The sequence below is a fragment of the Moschus berezovskii genome, chromosome 24 (assembly GCF_049115385.1).
Source record: "Moschus berezovskii isolate FMDL1 chromosome 24, NW_MosBer_1.0, whole genome shotgun sequence".
In the NCBI taxonomy this organism is placed as follows: Eukaryota; Metazoa; Chordata; class Mammalia; order Artiodactyla; family Moschidae; genus Moschus; species Moschus berezovskii.
Genome location: NC_142483.1, coordinates 46,461,133 through 46,481,220, shown reverse-complemented (window position 1 = coordinate 46,481,220; position 20,088 = coordinate 46,461,133). Strand labels below are relative to the sequence as shown.

The following is a 20,088-nucleotide window of genomic DNA, read 5'->3' as shown; positions in this document are numbered from 1 at the left end:
CCAAGGGACACAAGGCACTGTGTACACATCCCTCGCGGAGAGGTGGGTGTCAGTGGCTTGCTGCAGGGACTTAAGCACTGATTAACTGTTCCTTAATGACCTGAAGTAGTCAAGGGATGCTCCTTTTTTCCTTCCAAATCAGCCGTGGGGACCCGGCCCAAACAAGGCTAAGAGATGCCAGTTAAAGTTGTCTTTCTGAGGCTTTGCAGGGGCGATAGTTTGGGCGACCCTGCGCAGGAACCCCGCCAGGTTGCCTCGGGCTCACTGGACACCGCACCCCTTGGAGGCGAGATCGAGGCGATGCTCCGGGCCTGGCGCAGGGCCCCTCGCCCCTCTCCCATCACCGGCGGCCGGCGCGGCCCGGTCCTCCCTAGCACCTGGCTCCTGCTCCAGGCGGCGGCGGCGGCGGCGGCCCGAGCCCCAGGCAGGGCTTTTATTGTGAAAGGCGCCCCCCCTCCCGCGCTTTCGGGGAAGTGGGGAGGCTGGGCCGGACCGCGAGGCACGGACTTCGCACACTCTGCGGCCGTCCGTAGCCGATCCCGGAGGGCTCGAGGCTGCGGGAAGGGTCGCGCAGAACCGCAGATCCCGCGTGTGCATTGGCCCAGACCTCCTGTACCAAGCCTAACCGCAGAGCATCCCGCCGCGCCCGCCCGCCCCGGAGTTGGCCGCTAGAGAGCTGTGGCCCCTCGGTCCCGAACCCGCGTCCAGAGCAGCCCCGAGATCCACGGGGCCAGGGGCGGGCCGGGCCGGTGGGATGAGCTGGCGAGCGGGCTGAGTGCGCCCCGGAGCCGCTCCAGCCTCCGCGGGGGACATGGTAGGAATCGCGGGCGGGGACGCGCGGCCGGGCGGGTGGGAAGGTGGGCACCCAGACAGGTGGCCGCGGGCACCGCACCCGCTCCGGGCGCGCGGAGCCGGCGCGGCTTCCTGGGGCCTGAATTGTTCCCTGAAAGTTGCAGGAGGGCGGGGACTTAGGAAGGGGCGATCGGCTTTTCTGCTTCCCTTGGCGGGGAAGACGGTGATCCGGCGGCTTTCCTTTTGGACCTGCACATCCTGGCTGCACCGTAAGCTTCTGGCACCGGCGCGCTCGCTCCATCCAGTCCCCAGGGCAGCGCAGGGAGAGGATTCCCTGAGGCACCCGAGGCAGCCTCTGAGGGGTGAGACGCCTTTGAAATCGCTTTACTCCTCTGAAAGATGCATGTGAATTTTCTGTTAGCTTCTTTCTGTGTGAGTCATGTTTTAAGAAGTAGTGCCTTGCCCTTACTATCATAGAATTAAATCTGCCCTGGTAAAGTTCTGATGCTTGTCTCCCAGATCCCCACCTGGCTCCACCTCCCAGGACCATAGGACAGATGTGGGTGCACTGGAGGGCATCATTCATGAAGTCGGGGACCTCGTGAACAGCAGCCCTCCCATTGATAAAGCTCACAGACATTAACAAGCAGGATATACAGACCCTAAAGAATATGATTCAGGCAGCTTAACTAAAGCACAGGTGCAGCCCCAGAAAAGGGGCTTCCCTCAGCACTGGCTGCTCAGCTCTGCTTCCAGGTTAGAAGCTACCCGCAGGTTATTTCCAGTGGCTCAGCTATAAACAATCTGCCTGCAGTGCAGGAGATACAGGGGACATGGATTTGATTCTTGGCTTGGGAAGATCCCCTGGAGGAAGGCACAGCAACCCACTCCAGTATTCTTGCCTGGGAAATCCCATGGACAGAGGACCCCGGCGGGCTACGGTCCATGGGATCGCAAAGAGTCGGACACAACTGAAGAGACTGAACACACACACAGAAGCTGCCTGCAGCCCCCACCCCACCCTCCTTCAGTTCGCTGGCCTTCCCTAGGGGATGTCAGCTACTAGATGAGTTTGAACCCGGAGGGGCTCTCCTGTCTGCTTCCATGCACAGCTTTTCCACGCTATACTCACAGAGAGCAGTTTGGAGCTCAGTGGAGATACTTCTCAAGGAGCTTAGCTGTGGGCCTGGAGTTAGAAGGCCCCTAGACACTCCTCTGCAGGATGGATGGTCTCTGGAAGAATAGCTCCCTGTGGGCCCCGATGTCCTGGCAGTGACAGGACCAGAGGTAGAGGGCTGGTCACCATGAGCTGGGAGCTCAGGGAACAGGCCTGGGAGGCTGTGTGTGTGTGTGTGTGTATGTGTCTGTGTATTTCACTTTACCTTGCATAACACCTTCTCCCCAATCCTCAGAGATTTCCACCCCCTCTCAAAACTAGAAAGAGAAATTAATAATGGAGTCTTAAGGTTGGAAAAGGGGAGTGAGCGATCAGAGGTACAGGATGTGAAAAGTGTGGAGATTTCTTTTTTTTTTTTTTTAACCACAGAATTCCCTGTTCAGGGGCCGGAGTGTTTACAGAAGAGAGCAAGGCCAAGGCCACCCACTCAGGCCGGTACTGCTGTGGACAGCGGTCTTCTGTCCATGGCAGAGCCTCTGGGGCGTCCTGCAGTGGAGGCCGTGAGGAGGGAGCAGATACTTGGCTTCTGCTCGGGCAGCCTCTGGGCAACCCGGTAGGATGACTGCTCCACAGCCGGGCTAGGCTTCCTGTTCCTGTGAGCCAGCGGGCTCCTGGCTTCTCACCCTCAGTTCTGGGGCACGTCGGGACCAGAACTCAAATTGGGACTTGTCTGTGCTGGGGTCCACTTGCCAGAGAGGAGCCTAATGGTCAGCCAGGGTAATAGAATGGGCTTGGAGATTTGAAGGGTCCTGTGGTCCAGAGGCCTGGGGGAGCCTGAGAGCAATCTGGCATTGGCAGGAGTCAGTAAAGGCGGGGGCAGGGGTGAGTCCTTTGGGGGCCTCAATTTCCTCCTCTGTAAAGTGAGAGATTGAACTGGATGCCCTTTGAGGTGCCATTTAGCTCCCCAAATGGATGATGCCTAAATAATTCTGAGACTGGATCCCAGCCCTGGTGTGGACCTCCTGTTAGTGTGGGTAGCTAAAAGGTGGGGGAAGTCATTCTCAGCCCTCACCTTCATGTACTCCTGACTCAGCCCTGACCCTCCTAGACCAAATCCAAGGTGGGACTCAGACCAAGGGATATTTTAAAATGAAGCCTCCCTGGATGGTCCCACTGTGCACCCAGAACTGAGGACCACAGGGCTTAAGGACTGAAGGGAAGAGGAATTGCGCTTATGCAACCCACTCCAGTGTTCTTGCCTGGAGAATCCCAGGGACGGGGGAGCCTGGTGGGCTTCCGTCTATGGGGTCACACAGAGTCGGACACGACTGAAGTGACTTAGCAGCAGCAGCAGCAGCTGTCCCTGCATCTGTAGAACTGCTGCTCGTACATGCTAAGTCGCTTCAGTCATGTCCGACTCTTTTGTGACCCATGGACTATATAGCCCTCCAGGCTCCTCTGTCCATGGGATTCTCCAGGCAAGAATACTGGAGTGGGTGGCCATGACTTCCTCCAGGGGATCTTCCCGACCCAGGAATCGAACCTGGGTTTCCCGCATCACAGGCAGATTCTTTACCACCTGAGCCACCAGGGAAGTGCTACTCCTAGAGACAGTCCTAAAATAGAAGGCTTCAGTGAACTTCAGCTGGGAAACGATATATGTTATACGCCTTTCTTGGAGGATCCTCCCACAGAGAAACTTCTTTTAATTCATTAAAGCTGAAATGTGAATTCCCCCAGCTTGTTTGTATATTCAGTAATTTTTGAACACTATCATATTACTGATCACTCAAGGTACATAAAATGGGAAAGTCTGTGTTAGAAATGTAAACTAAATGTCTGGAATCCTCGAATGTCCTTTTTTCAGAAGTGAACACTGAACTGTGGGACCTGTGAGGGCATTTTTGATTGTCATGAAGGGGCTGTGAGTCTCAGCCAGGGGTTGGTGTGTCTATTTCTAAAGCTAAGAGTGCGATGCTTGCCACCTTGCCACTTTCCTTACAGTGATGGTGGCAGACTTGGTGTATGCTGAAGACTTTGAGCTTGGATGAAAAATATTGATAGGAGTTAATTACTGCAAACTTAATTTTTTTTTCTTTTTGGTCCTTGGGGATAAAAAAACATGTGATAACAATATATGTGAAATACAGTACATTCTGTATAACAGTCACACTGCCAACTTCTACAGGTAACTATGGTTCTCATTTTGGTGTATCCTCTATTCTCTTTGAGTATTATTTAAGACTTGTATACAGAACATGCAGTTTTGCAATCTGTCTTACCTCAGTTTCTATCCAAAAAGTGTGTTTTTGCGATGTGTACATCTCTAAAAAGGTCTTCATCACCCTACTTTCAATGCTCAGTACCGTGGTTATTATTTTTGTAATATTTGTTTCTTTATTTGGCTGTGTCAAGTCTTAGTTGCAGCACGTGGAATCTTTTGTTGCAGAGAGTGGGCTCCAGGGTGCGTGAGCTCAGTAGTTGCACTGTATGGGCTCAGACATTAAAGAATCCACCTGCAATGTAGGAGACCTGGGTTCGATCCCTGGTTCGGGAAGTTCCCCTGGAGAAGGGATACGCTACCCACTCCAGTATTCTTGGGCTTCCCTGGTGGCTCAGATGGTAAAGAATCTGCCTGCAATTCAGGAAACCTGGGTTCAATCCCTAGGTCGGGAAGATCCCCTGGAGGAGGGCACAGCAATCCACTCCAGTATTCTTGCCTGGAGAATCCCCATGGACAGAGGAGCCTGGTGGGTTACAGTCCATGGGGTCGCAAAGAGTCGGACACGACGAAGCGACTAAGCACAGCACATGGGCCAAATTGCTCTGTGACACGTGGGATCATAGTTCCTCAACCAGAGATACAGCCTGCACCCTCTGCATTGCAAGGTGGGTTCTTAACCACTAGACTGCCAGGGAATTCTCAATACCGTGGTTCTGATAATCTTCTCCTTGCTTGTGGACTTGAGGTCATTTCCACTTTGGGGTTGTTTTCGATGGCCTGGGGCCAGCTTCTGATCATCCATGGAAATGGGAATCAAACAGTCGCACAAGAGCAAATTGATTCAGACTCTTCATCGACGATTTTACAGCAGCCACCCTCGAGGACCCGAAGTGTGGGTGTGGGAGGACTTTGCTCTTGTCTGTCTTCCCTCTGCTATGAGCATGTCATCAGGCAGTCATGGGGAGAAGGGCATCCCAGGGAAGCCCACGCACGGCTCAGTTCTCCTTGGAAGAACCAAGAGCTCCTGTCCTTAGAGGTTAAGACCTGGAAGGGAATCTCTAGGTGAAGGGGCTAGGGCTGGAGAAGCAGTGTGACCTTCTCCAGGTCTCCAGGTCTCCCCGTTCGTCACATCCTTGAGGCCTCTGGTGCAGCTTGGAGTTGCGGGGGAGGGGGGGTGGGGGGGTTGTGAGGCACATGGTTTGAAATCAGAATGAGGCTTGTGCCAGACCAGGCTACTGTGTGGCTTTGAGTAAGCACTCCAGTGCTTTGAATCTCAGGCCCCTCATTTATAAAATGGGCTTATACCTAGGGGTTGCTATGACGAGCAAAGTAATCTCAGAGGTGAAACCCCATGGTACCCCAAAGGTGCTATACAAATGGGTATAAGGAGCCCACAAAAATAGGTTTTCTTTTTGTCAGGACCTAAAACAGTAAGGAAGTCATTGATGTGTTTTATCTAATGCCGACTATTGGATAGGAGGTGCTCCTGGGACTCTTCTCTAACCTGTGATAGTCTTCTTGCTCCTTTTAGATCTCTCTTCTCACCGATACCCAGTCCCTGGGAGATGCCTGCCGTGTCTGTGTGCCCTGGGCCTCCTTGCTGAGTGTTGGTTGGGTGAGCAGGCAGCCCCATTCAGCTGCAGCCCCCGAGGTCTAAGGTCCGGGCGCCCTGGCAGATGACCCTGCAGGAGGTCTGGGTGAAGCCTTCAGGTTCTCAGGCTCAGCTGGAGAAGCAGTTAAACCAGTTTTGGAATCAGAACTGGGAATCAGGACTTCCATTCCTTGGAACCTGCGGGGAATTCGATACCCTGTCCTGTGGGCACCCGGCTCACCGAGCAGCTCCTGCTACATACAGAAACCAGGCTCTGCAGGGCTGGCCCGGGAAACAGAGGCTTTAAACAACCCCTGGCCCCAACCAGCCCAAGCAGGAGTTGGTCCAGAAGCAGTGGTTGGAAGGGATAGTCTAGAGGAGGGGATAGGCCTCACGAGAAATGACGTCCTTCTTAGTGTCAGGGGCAAGGGGGAGAAATGGGCCCCAGCTCCTCCTCCAAGATGCTGACTGTCCCCCAGAAGAGGCCTGGGGGCTAGCCCTCCCTCCCCACCCAGGTGCTGATGTCGAAGCAGAGCGCTTCCTGTTTCCTTGAGGCCTGGGCCCCTGAGCCAGTGGGGCTGTCTTTGCTTGGCTTAGTTTTCTGATATGACTGCTAAAGTGTTTCCACCTGGGGTGCTCAGGGTGCAGTCCCTGTGTCGTCTGGATGTGCCTACTGCACAGGTTTGTGTCTGATGGGCCACCTGGGCCGAGGTGAGGATGGAGCCAGGTTTGTGGGCGACCCCCAGGCTGCCTCCTTCCCTGTATGCCCCGCACACCATGTACACATATCCTTGGAAGTGGCCTGGGGGCTCCGTAAATGCTTGCCGAGAGGGGCCAGAAGGGGCTGTAAGGCGGCAGCTGGCGAACTGTGGGGTGAGCCGGGCCAGAGTGAGAGGCCAGGAGGGAGGATGTGGAGGATGGGGAAGCTGTAGGGGCCTCCGCTGGCCTCGAGGCCTTGAGCGGTTCTGAAAGAACTCGGGTCTCCAGGGCCAGGGCCTGACTGTCACTCCCGGTGGCTGTGGAATTCTCGAGGGAGGATTTTGCAGTGATGGAACTGTCGTGTCCTGATTGTGGTGGGTGGTGGTCCTATCCACATGCTAAGACTCATAGAACTGGATACAAAAGTTTTAGTTTTACTGAAAAAATAATTTAAAAAATAGTTTAAAAAAATAACAACAAGAAAAGGGAAAAGCAGTCTAACAGAAGGAACAGCATAAGCAAGGCCCGAAAGGCAAAAGTGAGCTGTCCAAGCTGGTCGGGAGGATGCTGGGGGGAACCTTCTGGAAATGGGGCTGGAGGCAGAACCTGGAAAGGGGACACGAGTGGGCCCCCCAGCCAGAGGCGGGATTTGTGCTGTCACCCTGAGAACAGAGGAGGCAAGGGGAAGGCTTTTGAGCTTGGCGAGGTGGGATTGTGTTTGCATTTTAGAGAGCGGTTTCCCAGGGAGGCGAGGCTGTAGGGGGCGGGTAGAGGGGCAGCGTCTGGGAATAGTCGTGACCCCTGACCCTGGTGGACCAGAGGGAGGCGTGGCTGGAGGCAGCAAGTGTGGGGGATATTCGGGCAGGAGAACCTCCAGCCCTTGGCAACCTGAGGGCAAGTCAAGAGTGACTTCCGTTTCTTGCTCGGGCATCTGCCTACAGAGGCTTCTGTGCCTTGCTCCTCTTTCTTCGTCATAAAGATAAGACCCCTTATCTTATGGGGTCTTTTGGCCACCTGATGTGAAGAGCTGACTCATTGGAAAAGACCCTGATGCTGGGAAAGATCGAAGGCAAAAGGAGAGGAGGGAGGCGGCAGAGGAAGAGATGATGAGGTAGCATCACCGACTCAATGGCGTGAATTTGAGCGTACTCCGAGAGAGGGTGGAGGACAGGGAAGCCTGGCGTACTGCAGTCCATGGGGTCACAATAAAAGCTGGACATGACTTAGCGACTGATTGACAGCAATGGGGTCCTGGGACGTTCCTGGTGGTTCAGTGGCTAAGACTCCGAGCTCCTAATGCAAGGGGCCTGGGTTTAAGTCCTGGTCAGGGAACTAGGTCCCATATGGCTCAACTAAATACCCTGCATGCTGCAGTGAAGATCAAAGATCCTGAGTGCTCCAACTAGGACCTGGTGCAGCCAAATAAATTGACACGTTAAAAAAAAGAACACTGGGGTCCTATAACTAGCCACCCTTAGGAGTAACGGGATATAGAAATAACTTATTTAAAAATGATTCTAATCATTTCAGTTCTATAAAATAGATCACTATGGTATATTCTTAGAGTCACGGTGAAGTGTTTGACATTTCTCCCTTAATCCTCTGAATTGGTTTTGCCATTATAATCATAAAACTAGGAGAGATAATTGCAATGAAAATGAGTACAGTGTCACTCATGCCACTATACCCACCTTGCCTGCAACACCCTGGCATCCTCTCAGCTAGCGCAGCCACCAGGGTCCCCTTCCTTGTGGCCCCCAGGTCCTGCTGGAGGGTGGGCAGGGCTGCACCTGGCCCAACTGCCCCGCCTGCCACGGGCTCGGGCTCGGGCTCGGGCTTGGGTTTCTGCTAAGTGGCCGCAGGAAGGGGCTGAGTCCCATGCTGTTTATTCGCGGGCAGTTTTTGTTTGGCTTTCAAGGGCGTTTGCTTGCAGTGAGCAAACAACCTCTTCCAGAACCATCTGGAAAAATCACATCCTTCCATCTTGGCTGGGGCAGCAGGTTCATGGTTCCATGTTCAGGAGCCAATGGAGGGATTTTTTCCAGAAATGCCATCAGTCAAAGAACTGGCCAAAGACAGCTGAGAGGTTAGGACGAAAGGAGAGAAAAGGAGAGAAAAAAAGATCAGCGTTAAGAGCCGGAGGTTTATGGATGCCACATGAGGAGACTGGGGTTCAAAGACAAAAGGGACGGCCCCAGGGAGGCCCTTTCACCCCTGGGGACCTGCAGGAGCCCACAGGTGCCCCTCGAAGTCTGAGCATGCCAGCCGGGGGACACGGGGTTGGGCTGTGCTGGGCACGGTGCTCCAAGCTGGGTTTCAGCAGCGTGCGGCAGAGCAGTGACGCTTGCACTGGCCTGGCAGCCAAGGGCTGATGCCACCGCCTCTCTGCGCTTCCTGTGTCCCGTGTCTGCCTGGTGGTCCTGCTGGGGGAGCTTTATCAGCAGAGCAAACTTGGCTTGTCCAGCAGCTGCCTTGCTTCTGTCCAGACTGGTTTTGCATCAGTGCTTTAAGGTGCCTTCCAATGTACTAGTAGAATTCTCAAGACACTCCGTCTCTTCTGTCTCAGTCTCCACGTGTCCTGAAAGGAGAAGATCCATATGTGCCCACTCCTCCGTGCCAAGGTTCCTTCATATATACATGCCGCGACTTACACCTCCCGCAGAAACATCTATTAATACAGCCCAGCTAGTTACTCAGTGAGGAATGTTGTCTGTGGTCATGTTCCTGTCTGGACTGTAGACTAAAGGCAGAGGCCATGCCTTCCTTTTTTGTTCTGGCCACGATTTAAAACATAGCTCGAGCACTTTTAGATGCTTGGGGCCTTTTATCTGAGGTGGAAAGGGAAGACCGACCTGCAGTCAAACCTGTAACCCTAGAGGGTCAAAATTTCAAAAGTGACAGGATTCACAACCCCCTTCATGCTTTCCTCCAAAGGAAATGAAGGGACCTCAGCCCCAGGGGTCACGTGATGATGGGTTTCCAGCCAAGTGGAAAGGAGGGGCGTGGGGAGGAGTGATGGACTCGCGCTGTCCAAGGTGGGCTGAGGGCTGTGGGTCGCGCTCCCTGGGATGTCTGGGCCCGTGGAGGTGGAGGCTGTGGCCCGTTTGAGGGCGGGAGGCTGGGATGGCCTATGAATGGGCCGTTCGGATGTTCATCCCCGTGCAGGGAGGAGGGTGGGTGGGACACACAGGCCTCTTTCTCCAGGACAGAGCGGCTCTGTTGTCTCTTCACACAGAAGCTCAGTGTGTACCTGTGGGGGGACCCGGATCCCGGCTGGGGGACTGGCCGCCGGCAGTGGTGGCCTCCTGGACAGCACACCCGGCCACGGTCTGCAGGCCCTGCACAAGCCAGCTCGCCCAGCTCAGTCTCACCCCCGCCCCCTGCTCTCCACACAGTTCCTGCTGCCCCAGAGATCTTCTTGCAGCTACAAAGATGTTATTGTATTCCTTCCTTTCAGAACAGTCTCCTGAAACTCTAGTTAAAATCCCCTCATTTCCCTTTGGGGAGAGGGTAGGGATGTCTGGGCAATGCCACCCTGTTCGGTCGCCTCTCTGGGTGTCAGGAAAGGCTCCTGTTCACACTCACCTGTTCCTTGCTCACACTCATCCGTCCCCTGGGCTTAAACTGTAATTGTCACAGGGCCTGCACCAGTGCCTGGTATGAAAGCATGAAGGGTTCAGAGGGGAGTTCTAACCGGAACAACTGAATTCAAACCCTGCTTACCACCTGGGGCAAGTCAGTGATCCTTTTACCTCTCAGCCTCAGTTTCCCCTAAGAGAACACCACCTCCTTGTGGGATCGTGTGTTAATGCTATCATGAGCATAAATCATACAGTAGTCATCAGCACAGGGTAAGTGCTCAGTGGGAGCTGTGATTATTATTTTGTCTCTGGACAACAGATAGGGCTGGAGATGTATAAAGGCCTGGGCCACTAGGACTGTTAGTAGGAACCTTCCGTGCATCAGGGGAGCAGGTGTTGGGGGGATCCCTGTTCCCTAGTTCCCCCTAGGGAACAGGTACTGTAAAGGGCCTGCCTTTGTATCAGCCAGGTGGGTCTCTCCGTATGATGGTGAACCGGAAAAAGGCAGAATCACATGGTACCAGTTCAAGGAGTCTTGACGTGGTCCATGCCTAGAATGCAAAAGAGCCCTAAACTTGGATAATGAAAAGTTCCATCTTTATTTTCACTGGTCTCTAACTGAAATTCAGCATTTCTTCAAGAATGAATGTAGGCGCTAACCACCGTGGCGTTAGCAAGACCTGTGACTTAGTCACCAAGAGGAATCACAGAGATTTTATGTCATGAGGTGGAAGCAGATTCTCTGAAATATAGTCTTCACTCTTCACTACTTTGAAACTGCATTTGTTATTAGATGAGTTGATAGATCTCATCATTTAATGCATTAATAAAGAAGCACATGTATTATTATATCACAGATTTGTTTTTTTTGGAATATTTTGATGACTATATTTCAGTATAATTGATTGCCTTTGTAACCCTCTGGTTTTTATTTGTACATTTAAAAAAAAAAGCATCCTGAGAAAGCCATGGCTTCACCAGGTGGCTGAAGTAGCACTAATCTTTGGTGCTAAAAGGATTTGGAAACTCTGCTTCTGTATAGATGGTTGTCTGTGCAATCTGATATTCAAATATGCCAAGAACCCCCTTTGTCTAAAAAATGTCTTTCCTCAGCTTCTACTCCAAGGTCATTAAAAAATAACCTTCAGCAAACTTCTAGTGAGTGCTGGCCTCTGTGCTGGCTGTGAGATCATTCACCTTAGAACTGATAACAACAAATGTTTGTGTTGGGCTTTGTAGCTTCTTCTCCATTATCGTGTTGAATCTTCAATCCTTCAAGTGTTAAGGCTGCTATCATTGGATCCAATTTAGAGAGTAGTAAATAGAGTAATTTAGAGATCAGCGATGCTCTAACTGCCAAGTCATGCAGTTCATATATATGAAGGACTTCAAGGTGAGCCCTACAATGGACTTTAAGTTTGGGCAAACTCCGGGAGATACTGAAGGACAGGGAAGCCTGGCGCGCTGCAGTCCATGGGGCCGCAAAGAGTCAGACACGACTGAGCGACTGAGCAGCAACTGCAACCGCAAACCTGAGTCTCTTTCCATTCGATCAACCTGAAAATTCTACCACTTAGTTCGCAGCTGTTTTGTTTTGGTAGCATCTGTGGAAATTTTCTGTTACAAGTAAATATTCTTGGAAATGAGTTTCTTGTGTAGCGTGTCACCGGAGGGTGTGGGTCCCAGGAGTGTCTTGTTTAGACTCGGGTTGGGTGGGGAGGGCGGGAAGGGCAGGGGCTGGAAGCAGGAGCCCTGGTCACGGGCGAGAATGGATTCGGGGAGAGGGTGAAGAGGGCCGTGAGGCAATGAGGCTAGGAGATACAGGCGGCAGGGTGTGTCGGAGCTGGGGCTGGGCATGGGGAAGGCCAGCGCTGGGGGGAGAAGTCCTGCCAGGGAGCGCCAGCTTGGAGGCCCATCTTGACTCCGTGCTTTACTTGGGGCACCTCCAGAGCTTGCAGCAGACATCAAAGCAGCCTCTCCATGAGGGGCTGAAGGAGTCCCCCTTTCTGGAAGCTTCTGAGGAGACTACCTAGGACTAGAGACATGAGGGGCTATTAGAGTGTTCTCTTTTATCATGAAAACAGACCTGCTCCTCTTCTCTGGCTCTGAGAGGGTCCCCGTGACACTGAGGGGTGCTTCCTCTCATCTCTTGTCCCGGGCAATGGCTTTCTCCCTGGTTAGGTAGTGAACCTTTTGCAAGGCGGCAGCTCCCCAGGGCGCCCAGGGCGCCCAGGGCGGCCCAAGCTAGAACTCAGCAAGTGTCCCCAGAGCCCAGTCCAGTACAACTTTCTGAGAAGATGGACACGTTCTACTCTGCGCCGTCACCTCGCTGGCCACCACTCCCGGGTGACTGCTGAGTACTTGAAACGGGGTGAGTACAAGCCAGGAATGGAAATGTTAAATTTTAACGAGTTTCAATGTCAATAGCCACCGGTGGTTCATGGCTCTTGTATTGGACAGCGCCGATCTGGCCCAGGAAGTATCAGCGGAAGGTCCGATGACGCCCAGGCTGGTGGCTTAAGCGGCAGAAGTGGGCTGGGTGTAATGGAGACAGGGCCCAGCTACGTTTTGTTTTCTTCGGTTGTATTGAGCTGTGCTCAGGGAAGTGTTTACATTCTTGGAAAAACAGCGAAGCACGTGAGACTCCAAAGGCAACTGGGAGACATGTCAGGGCACGGAGGAGCCCCTGGTGGATGGCAGAGCGCGATCACTGAGAGGGAGCCACCCTCCGCTCCAGCCCAGGCTGTGGCTCAACTTCTCCCTTTTCACAGGAGGCTGGAAATCTGGATTTTTATGGGAAGTATCCTGGGTTTTAAAACATTGGCTCAAATTTATTTAAAACCTCTCAGGCCAAACAAAACACATCTGCAGGCCAGATTCAGCCCAAGGATCCCGGTTTACGAACTCTCCTCCAGGTCTGATTCTGGAGAAGTCCATACGACCTGCCGTGACTGGGATGGATTTAAAGCAGCGTCAGGTGGATTTTCCCCTCAGTGGCCGTAATTGGCTCAGCGCCCCTGTTGCCAGGAGCTTGGTTGGAATTGGGGGCAAGTGTGTATGTAGGACACAGACCTGCCCCCCTCTCCCACTCTTCTCTGGGGTCGTGTTCCTGGCCTCTGAGCAGCCAGAGAATAGAAATCTCTGGAAGGCTGGAACAGAATGGCCCAGAGAGAAACTTGCTTTCGTTTTTCAGCCTCATTCCCCACTCCCAGGCCTGAGAGCAAAACTGTATGGCCGTTAATACCAAGGCAGCCAGAGAAAATTTCCGACAAATGACAGGGTCTCGAAAATTCCATCTGGTCTGCGGTGTTTCCACACTAGTGCTCTTGTGAGCTGGAACAAAATGGTAATTCAGTCAGGGGTGTGGAGAAGGCTCCTGGGGCAGCCGGCAGGGCTAGGAAAACCCCAACATACAATCAACGTAGAGATTGGAGCAGAGCAACCAGCAGCAGGGAGGGGGGATAATGGACACATTGTTTAGCCCCTTGGGAGCAGATCAGGCAGGCATGTGTTCTCAATGCAGGTGCTAGGAACCCTGCCACGGAGGTAACCCCGAGGGTCCTGCTAGAAAAGTATGATCAGTTATGCATGTGTGCATGCTCAGCGCTTCAGTCGTGTCTGACTCTTTGCGACCCCATGGGCAGAGGAGCCTGTGTCCATGGGATTCTCCAGGCAAGAATACTGGAGTGAATTGCCATGCCCTTGTCCAGGGGATCTCCCTGACCCAGGGATCGAAACCACGTCCCTTATGTCTCCTGCATTGGCAGGCGGGTTCTTTACCACTCGGGCCACCTGAGGAGCCCCATGATCAGTTATGAGCAAACATAATTATATTTCAGCTCCTATCTTGCATGTTTTCACACAATAGCTCATACAATTCTCGCAGCACTTAGGAGTGATGTTATTCTTTGAAATGATAAGTCACATTCTTTCCCCACCAGAATGTCACCATTGCTCTTGATGTTTCACTCCTGCCTGGAGCAGGGCTTGGCTCAGGACTATCTGCCCAATGCGGTAATGAATGATCCACCCTCTGAGAGGGGTGCCATTCGTATTGCCTTGGGACAGATGTGGAAGTGGAGGCCTAAGTTCACACAGCCAGGATGCAGTGGAGCTGGGATCAACATCCTCGCAGCCTGGCTCTGAACCTGTGTATCATCCAGGGGCTGGTGGTGGGTGAGCCTGGTGAGCTGCTGTCTTGCTCTGGGCCCAGAGACAGTAGCCTCATCTACAAGTCCGTGTATTTACATTCTATTTCACATGTCAGAAGTTGGAAGGTTTAACTTTTTGCATCTTTTTGTAACATTTTGGTAACATTCTTCTGTACCATTCCCAGATACAGGAATAAGAGTACAGTTCAGGGTCTTGCAGTGGGGAGTGGGAGGGGCGGGGGGAGGCTGGAATGCAAGCAAGAATTAATACTTTGTAAACACTGTCCTTCCTACACTCCTTATTTGAGAGTGCTGGTCCCAAGAGATGAACTGTATAACCATCCAACAAATGGCTGAGGTTATAGACAATTTCATTTTAGATGTAGTGGGTAGAATGGGGGCATAAGGCCTTCGAAGACTAATTTCTCCTCCTTGCTAGCTTTACCTTTTAAAGTCTTGCCCGGGACATACCTCCCTTACTAAAATTTATGCTTCCTTGCACACGGGGGAAATCACATTCTTTCAGACCCCAAGGTGCCATCATACATTGGTGAGAGACCCAGGGGACGCCTGTCCCGTGAGAGAGATGGAGTTGATCCACACTTCCCTGCCTAGGAACGCCCTCTGCTTGGCTCCTCTTCCCTTTCCCCACCTCTGCCCTTCTCCCGGTCTGTCCATCAGATACGCTTCCCAGGTGCCCCAGTGTTGGGAACACCCAGCACCACATCTTTGCCGTGGCAGAACTCTAACAGGGCTCTGGCACTGGGGGCTTGCCTAGAAAGCCTGCCTGCCTGGGGTAGGCACCGTCTGAAGTTCCACGTCAGGACGCAGAGGAGAGGCACGTAGCCCTTCTGGCTGCTTCTCTCGGTGGAACCTGGTGATCTATGGTCCAGAATAAGGGATCATTTTGGGTAGAGCTCAATGCAAACAGCATGTGGTCACATCCAGCCTGAAAAGGGCTTGGCCAGTCAGAGCCAAGGAAAAGGAGACGGATGTTAGGAAACAAGAGTCGGTGCTGAGCGAGCTCACACAGCCGTTAGCAAGTGTGCGGGAGGGGCTGCGGCATTTGCTTATTTGTTCGTGAACACAAAGTGCAGATGGGGGAGGCACCGGGTGACTTTATCCCTTCCAAAGAGGAGAGCTGGGATTTAAGGTGGGGTCGGGGGCCACGGCTCCTGACTTCCAGGAACACCTGATTTTGCCAGGAGTTTCAGTGAGGAGTGAGGGAGGTGACAGGTAACCGTAAGGTGGGGGCAGGTGGGGCTCTGGGGTTGTAATGAGAGGGCTGGCACTGGGGGCATCTGGGGCGATATTACTCTTTAAAATTTATGTGACCAGTGAGAGGGCAGCCACGCTTACTTTGGAGACGGAACCTGCGGGCTCCAGGCCTCCTGCCAGCTGGACTGTCAGCTCACTTCCTCATCTTGTCCTGCAGGCTGCCGCCTCTCCTCAGACACCCTTCTCCTGCCTGAGGCTGTGGGTCCCCTCAAGGCCCCCAGCTGCCCTTGAGGCAGCTCCCTGACCTTTTTTAAGGTCACACATCACACCCTTCTCTCCTTTTTGGATTCTTCTGATTACCAGAAACTGGGCTTCCCAGGTGGCGCTAGTGGTAAAGAACCCAACTGCCAATGCAGGAGATGTGAGAGATGCAGGTTCAAGCCCTAGGTCAGGAAGTTCCCCTTGACGAGGCATGGCAGCCTACTTCAGTATTCTCGCCTGGAGAATCCCATGAACAGAGGAGCCTGGCAGGCTGCAGTCTGTGGGGTCCCACAGAGTCGGACATGACCGAGTGCGTGGACACATATACACAAGTTGGAAACTCTGCTGATTAGAAATCTGGTTAATTATTGCTCAGTTCAGTTCAGTTCAGTCGCTCAGTCATGTCCAACTCTTTCCGACCCCATAAATCACAGCACGCCAGGCCTCCCTGTCCATCACCAACTCCCTAAGTTCACTCAAATTCACCTCCATCGAGTCGGTAATGCCATCCAGCCATCTCATTCTCTGTCGTACCTGTCTCCTCCCGCCCCCAATCCCTCCCAGCATCAGAGTCTTTTCCAGTGAGTCAACTCGTCGCATGAGGTGCCCAAAGTATTGGAGCTTCAGCTTTAGCATCAATCCTTCCAATGAACACCCAGGACTGATCTCCTTTAGAATGGACTGGTTGGATCTCCTTGCAGTCCAAGGGACTCTCAAGAGTCTTCTCCAGCACCACAGTTCAAAAGCATCAATTCTTTGGCAATCAGCTTTCTTCACAGTCCAACTCTTACATACATACATGACCACTGGAAAAACCATAGCCTTGACTAGACGGACCTTGGTTGGCAAAGTAGTGTCTCTGCTTTTTAACGTGCTATCTAGGTTGGTCATAACTTTCCTTCCAAGGAGTAAGTGTCTTTTAATTTCATGGCTGCAGTCAGCATCCACAGTGATTTTGGAGCCCCAAAAAATAAAGTCTGACACTGTTTCCCCATCTATTTCCCATGAAGTGATGCCATGATCTTAGTTTTCTGAATGTTGAGCTTCAAGCCAACTTTTCCACTCTCCTCTTTCACTTTCATCAAGAGGCTTTTGAGTTCCTCTTCACTTTCTGCCATAAGGGTGGTGTCATCTGCATATCTGAGGTTATTGATATTTCTCCCGGCAATCTTGATTCCAGCTTGTGCTTCTTCCAGCCCAGCGTTCCTCATGATGTACTCTGCATATAAGTTAAATATGACAATATACAACCTTGACATACTCCTTTTCCTACTTGGAGCCAGTCTATTGTTCCATGTCCAGTTCTAACTGTTGCTTCCTGACCTGCATACAGGTTTCTCAAGAGGCAGGTCAGGTGGTCTGGTATTCCCATCTCTTTCAGAATTTTCCAGTTTATTGTGATCCACAAAGTCAAAATCTTTGGCATAGTCAATGAAGCAGAAATAGATGTTTTTCTGGAACTCTCTTGCTTTTTCCATGATCCAGCAAATGTTGGCAATTTGATCTCTGGTTCCTCTGCCTTTTCTAAAATCAGCTTGAACATCTGGAAGTTCACGGTTCATGTATTTCTGAAGCCTGGCTTGGAGAATTTTGAGCATGACTTTACTAGCGTGGGAGATGAGTGCAATTGTGCAGTAGTTTGAGCATTCTTTGGCTTTGCCTTTCTTTGGGATTGGAATGAAGATTTCCATTTTCCTTTTCCAGTCCTGTGGCCACTGCTGAGTTTTCCAAATTTGCTGGCATATTGAGTGCAGCACTTTCACAGCATCATCTTTCAGGATTTGAAAGAGCTCAACTGGAATTCCATCACCTCCACTAGCTTTGTTGGTAGTGATGCTTTCTAAGGCCCACTTGACTTCACATTCCAAGATGTCTGGCTCTAGGTGAGTGATCACACTATCATGAATATCTTGGTCATGAAGATCTTTTTTGTACAGTTCTTCTGTGTATTCTTTCCACCTCTTCTTAATATCTTCTGCCTCTGTTAGGTCCATACCATTTCTGTCCTTTATCGAGCCCATCTTTGCATGAAATGTTCCCTTGGAATCTCTAATTTTCTTGAAGAGATCTCTTGTTTTTCCTATTCTGTTGTTCCCTCTATTTCTTTGCATTGATCGCTGAGGAAGGCTTTCTTATCTCTCCTTGCTATTCTTTGGAACTCTGCATTCAGATGCTTATATCTTTCCTTTTCTCCTTTGCTTTTTGCTTGGCTTCTTTTCACAGCTATTTGTAAGGCCTCCTCAGACAGCCATTTTGCTTTTTTGCATTTCTTTTCCATGGGGATGATCTTGATCCCTGTCTCCTGTACAATGTCACGAACCTCTGTCCAGAGTTCATCAGGCACTCTATCTATCAGATCTAGTCCCTTAAATCTATTTCTCACTTCCACTGTATAATCATAAGGGATTTGATTTAGGTCATATCTGAATGGTTTAGTGGTTTTCCCTACTTTCTTCAATTTAAGTCTGAATTTGGCAATAAGGAGTTCATGATCTGAGCCACAGTCAGCTCCTGGTCTTGTTTTTGCTAACTGTATACAGCTTCTTCATCTTTGGCTGCAAAGAATATAATCAATCTGATTTTGGTGTTGACCATCTGGTGATGTCCATATGTAGAGTCTTCTCTTGTGTTGTTGAAAGAGGGTGTTTGCTATGACCAGTGCTTTCTCTTGGCAAAACCTTTGCCCTGCTTCATTCTGTGCTCCAAGGCCAAATTTGCCTGTTACTCCAGGTGTTTCTTGACTTCCTACTTTTGCATTCCAGTCCCCTATAATGAAAAGGACATCTTTTTTGGGTGTTAGTTCTAAAAGATCTTGTAGGTCTTCATAGAACCGTTCAACTTCGGCTTCTTCCACATTACTGGTTGGGGCGTAGGCTTGGATTACTGTAATACTGAATGGTTTGCCTTGGAAACGAACAGAGATCATGCTGTCGTTTTTGGGATTGCATCCCAGTACTGCATTTCGGACTCTTTTGTTGACCATGATGGCTAGTTCTTCCAATTGCGAATGGAGCTAGGTGGGTCTGTTCTCAGACTCTCTTCTCCCAGAATCCCTTGTGAGATGGTCCAGGTGATTCTCAAGACCAATGGTCTCAGAGGCTGAGTGTGTTACGGGAATTTCTCAACTCTTTGGTTTTATTTGCTGGAGACTAAAGACTCAGCCTCTGTTCTAAGGGTGGAGAAAAATGGATGTGTGTAAATTTCTTTCTTAAGGAATTTTCAAAAGAAATGTTGATCTAGACTTCAGTTTTGCCTAATTCACTCCATCAGAATCTAACTGCCTCAGCAGTCAGAACCCCACTGCACTTTGGTTTTTAGGCGTGACTTTGTTTCTGTGTTGACAGCCACATTGGTTCAAGCAAACAGTTGCTGAGGAGTAAACTTGCTTTTATTTCACCCTCGCAATCGATGGATAGTGTGACTGGGTGGTTGTTGTTCAGAGGCTCAGTTGTGTCAGACCTTTTGCATCCACATGGACTGCAGCACTCGGGGCCTTCCTGCCCCTCACTATCTCCCGGAGTTTGCCCAAGTTCATGTCCACTGAGTTGGTGATGCTCTCCAACCATCTCATCCTCTGCCACCCTCTTCTCCTTTTGCCTTCAACTGTTCCCACCATCAGGGTCTTTACCAATGAGTATGACTGGGTATAAAATTCTAAACCAGAATATATATATATATAATCTAAACCAGAATATACATTTTAAGCCAGAAACAATTTTCTGTCAGATTTTGAAGGATTTGCTCAGCTGTGTTCCAATACTGCAGTAATGAGACCAGAGCCATTCTGATTTGTTGATTACCTTTGATTATTTGTAGAAAACCCGTTTTGGTTTTTTTCTTTCACTCTGGGAACTTGTAGGGTGTTTCCCCCAGTGTTCTGAAATTTCACAAGTATGTGTCTTGGTTTGTCTTCTCCTGGTTTCCCAGTAGCTGAGCCTGAGGCAGAAGGCTTTTGTGCTGCTGTTTCATTGGAGACGAGTGCCATCTCAGTGAACACACAGAGAAGCAGGGAGGAACGCTATGAGGATCCGTTACTGATTAAGCTGGCTGCTGCTAGGGAAGTGAAAAGTTGCTACTCTTTGCAAGCACATGGACTGTTACCTGCCAGGCTCCTCTGTCCATGGAATTCTCCGGGCAAGAGTACTGGAGTGGGTTGCCATTTCCTTCTCCAGGGGATCTTTCCGACCCAAGGATTCAACCCAGGTCTCCTGCACTGCAGGCAAATTCTTTACTGTTTGAGCCACCAGGGAAGCCCAAGTGCTGCTAAGTGCAGTTGATTGCAGGATCTTATAGACCTACCAAGACGCTGCACAAACTGATTCAGGACTGCTTGAATTTATCCCCTGGATTCAGTTTCCCGGCGATCAAAATTGGCTCCGCTTGCCCTGAGTTTGCCCTGTATTTCCAGGTTGTATACTCCTGGGTACCACACGCCTGCTAGTCATGGGGCCTGG

General features: G+C 51.1%; 1 protein-coding gene across 1 annotated transcript in view; it reads left to right on the top strand.

Moving 5' to 3' along the window:
* The first annotated feature begins 509 nt into the window (after positions 1-509).
* The window catches only part of GASK1A (golgi associated kinase 1A), a 57,243-nt gene continuing 37,664 nt past the window's right edge, over positions 510-20,088 (top strand). Inside the window, exon 1 of the mRNA XM_055414511.2 lies at positions 510-814. Coding sequence (XP_055270486.2) covers positions 812-814 — 3 coding nt within the window. The 5' untranslated portion in view covers positions 510-811. The remainder of the gene's footprint in view (positions 815-20,088) is intronic.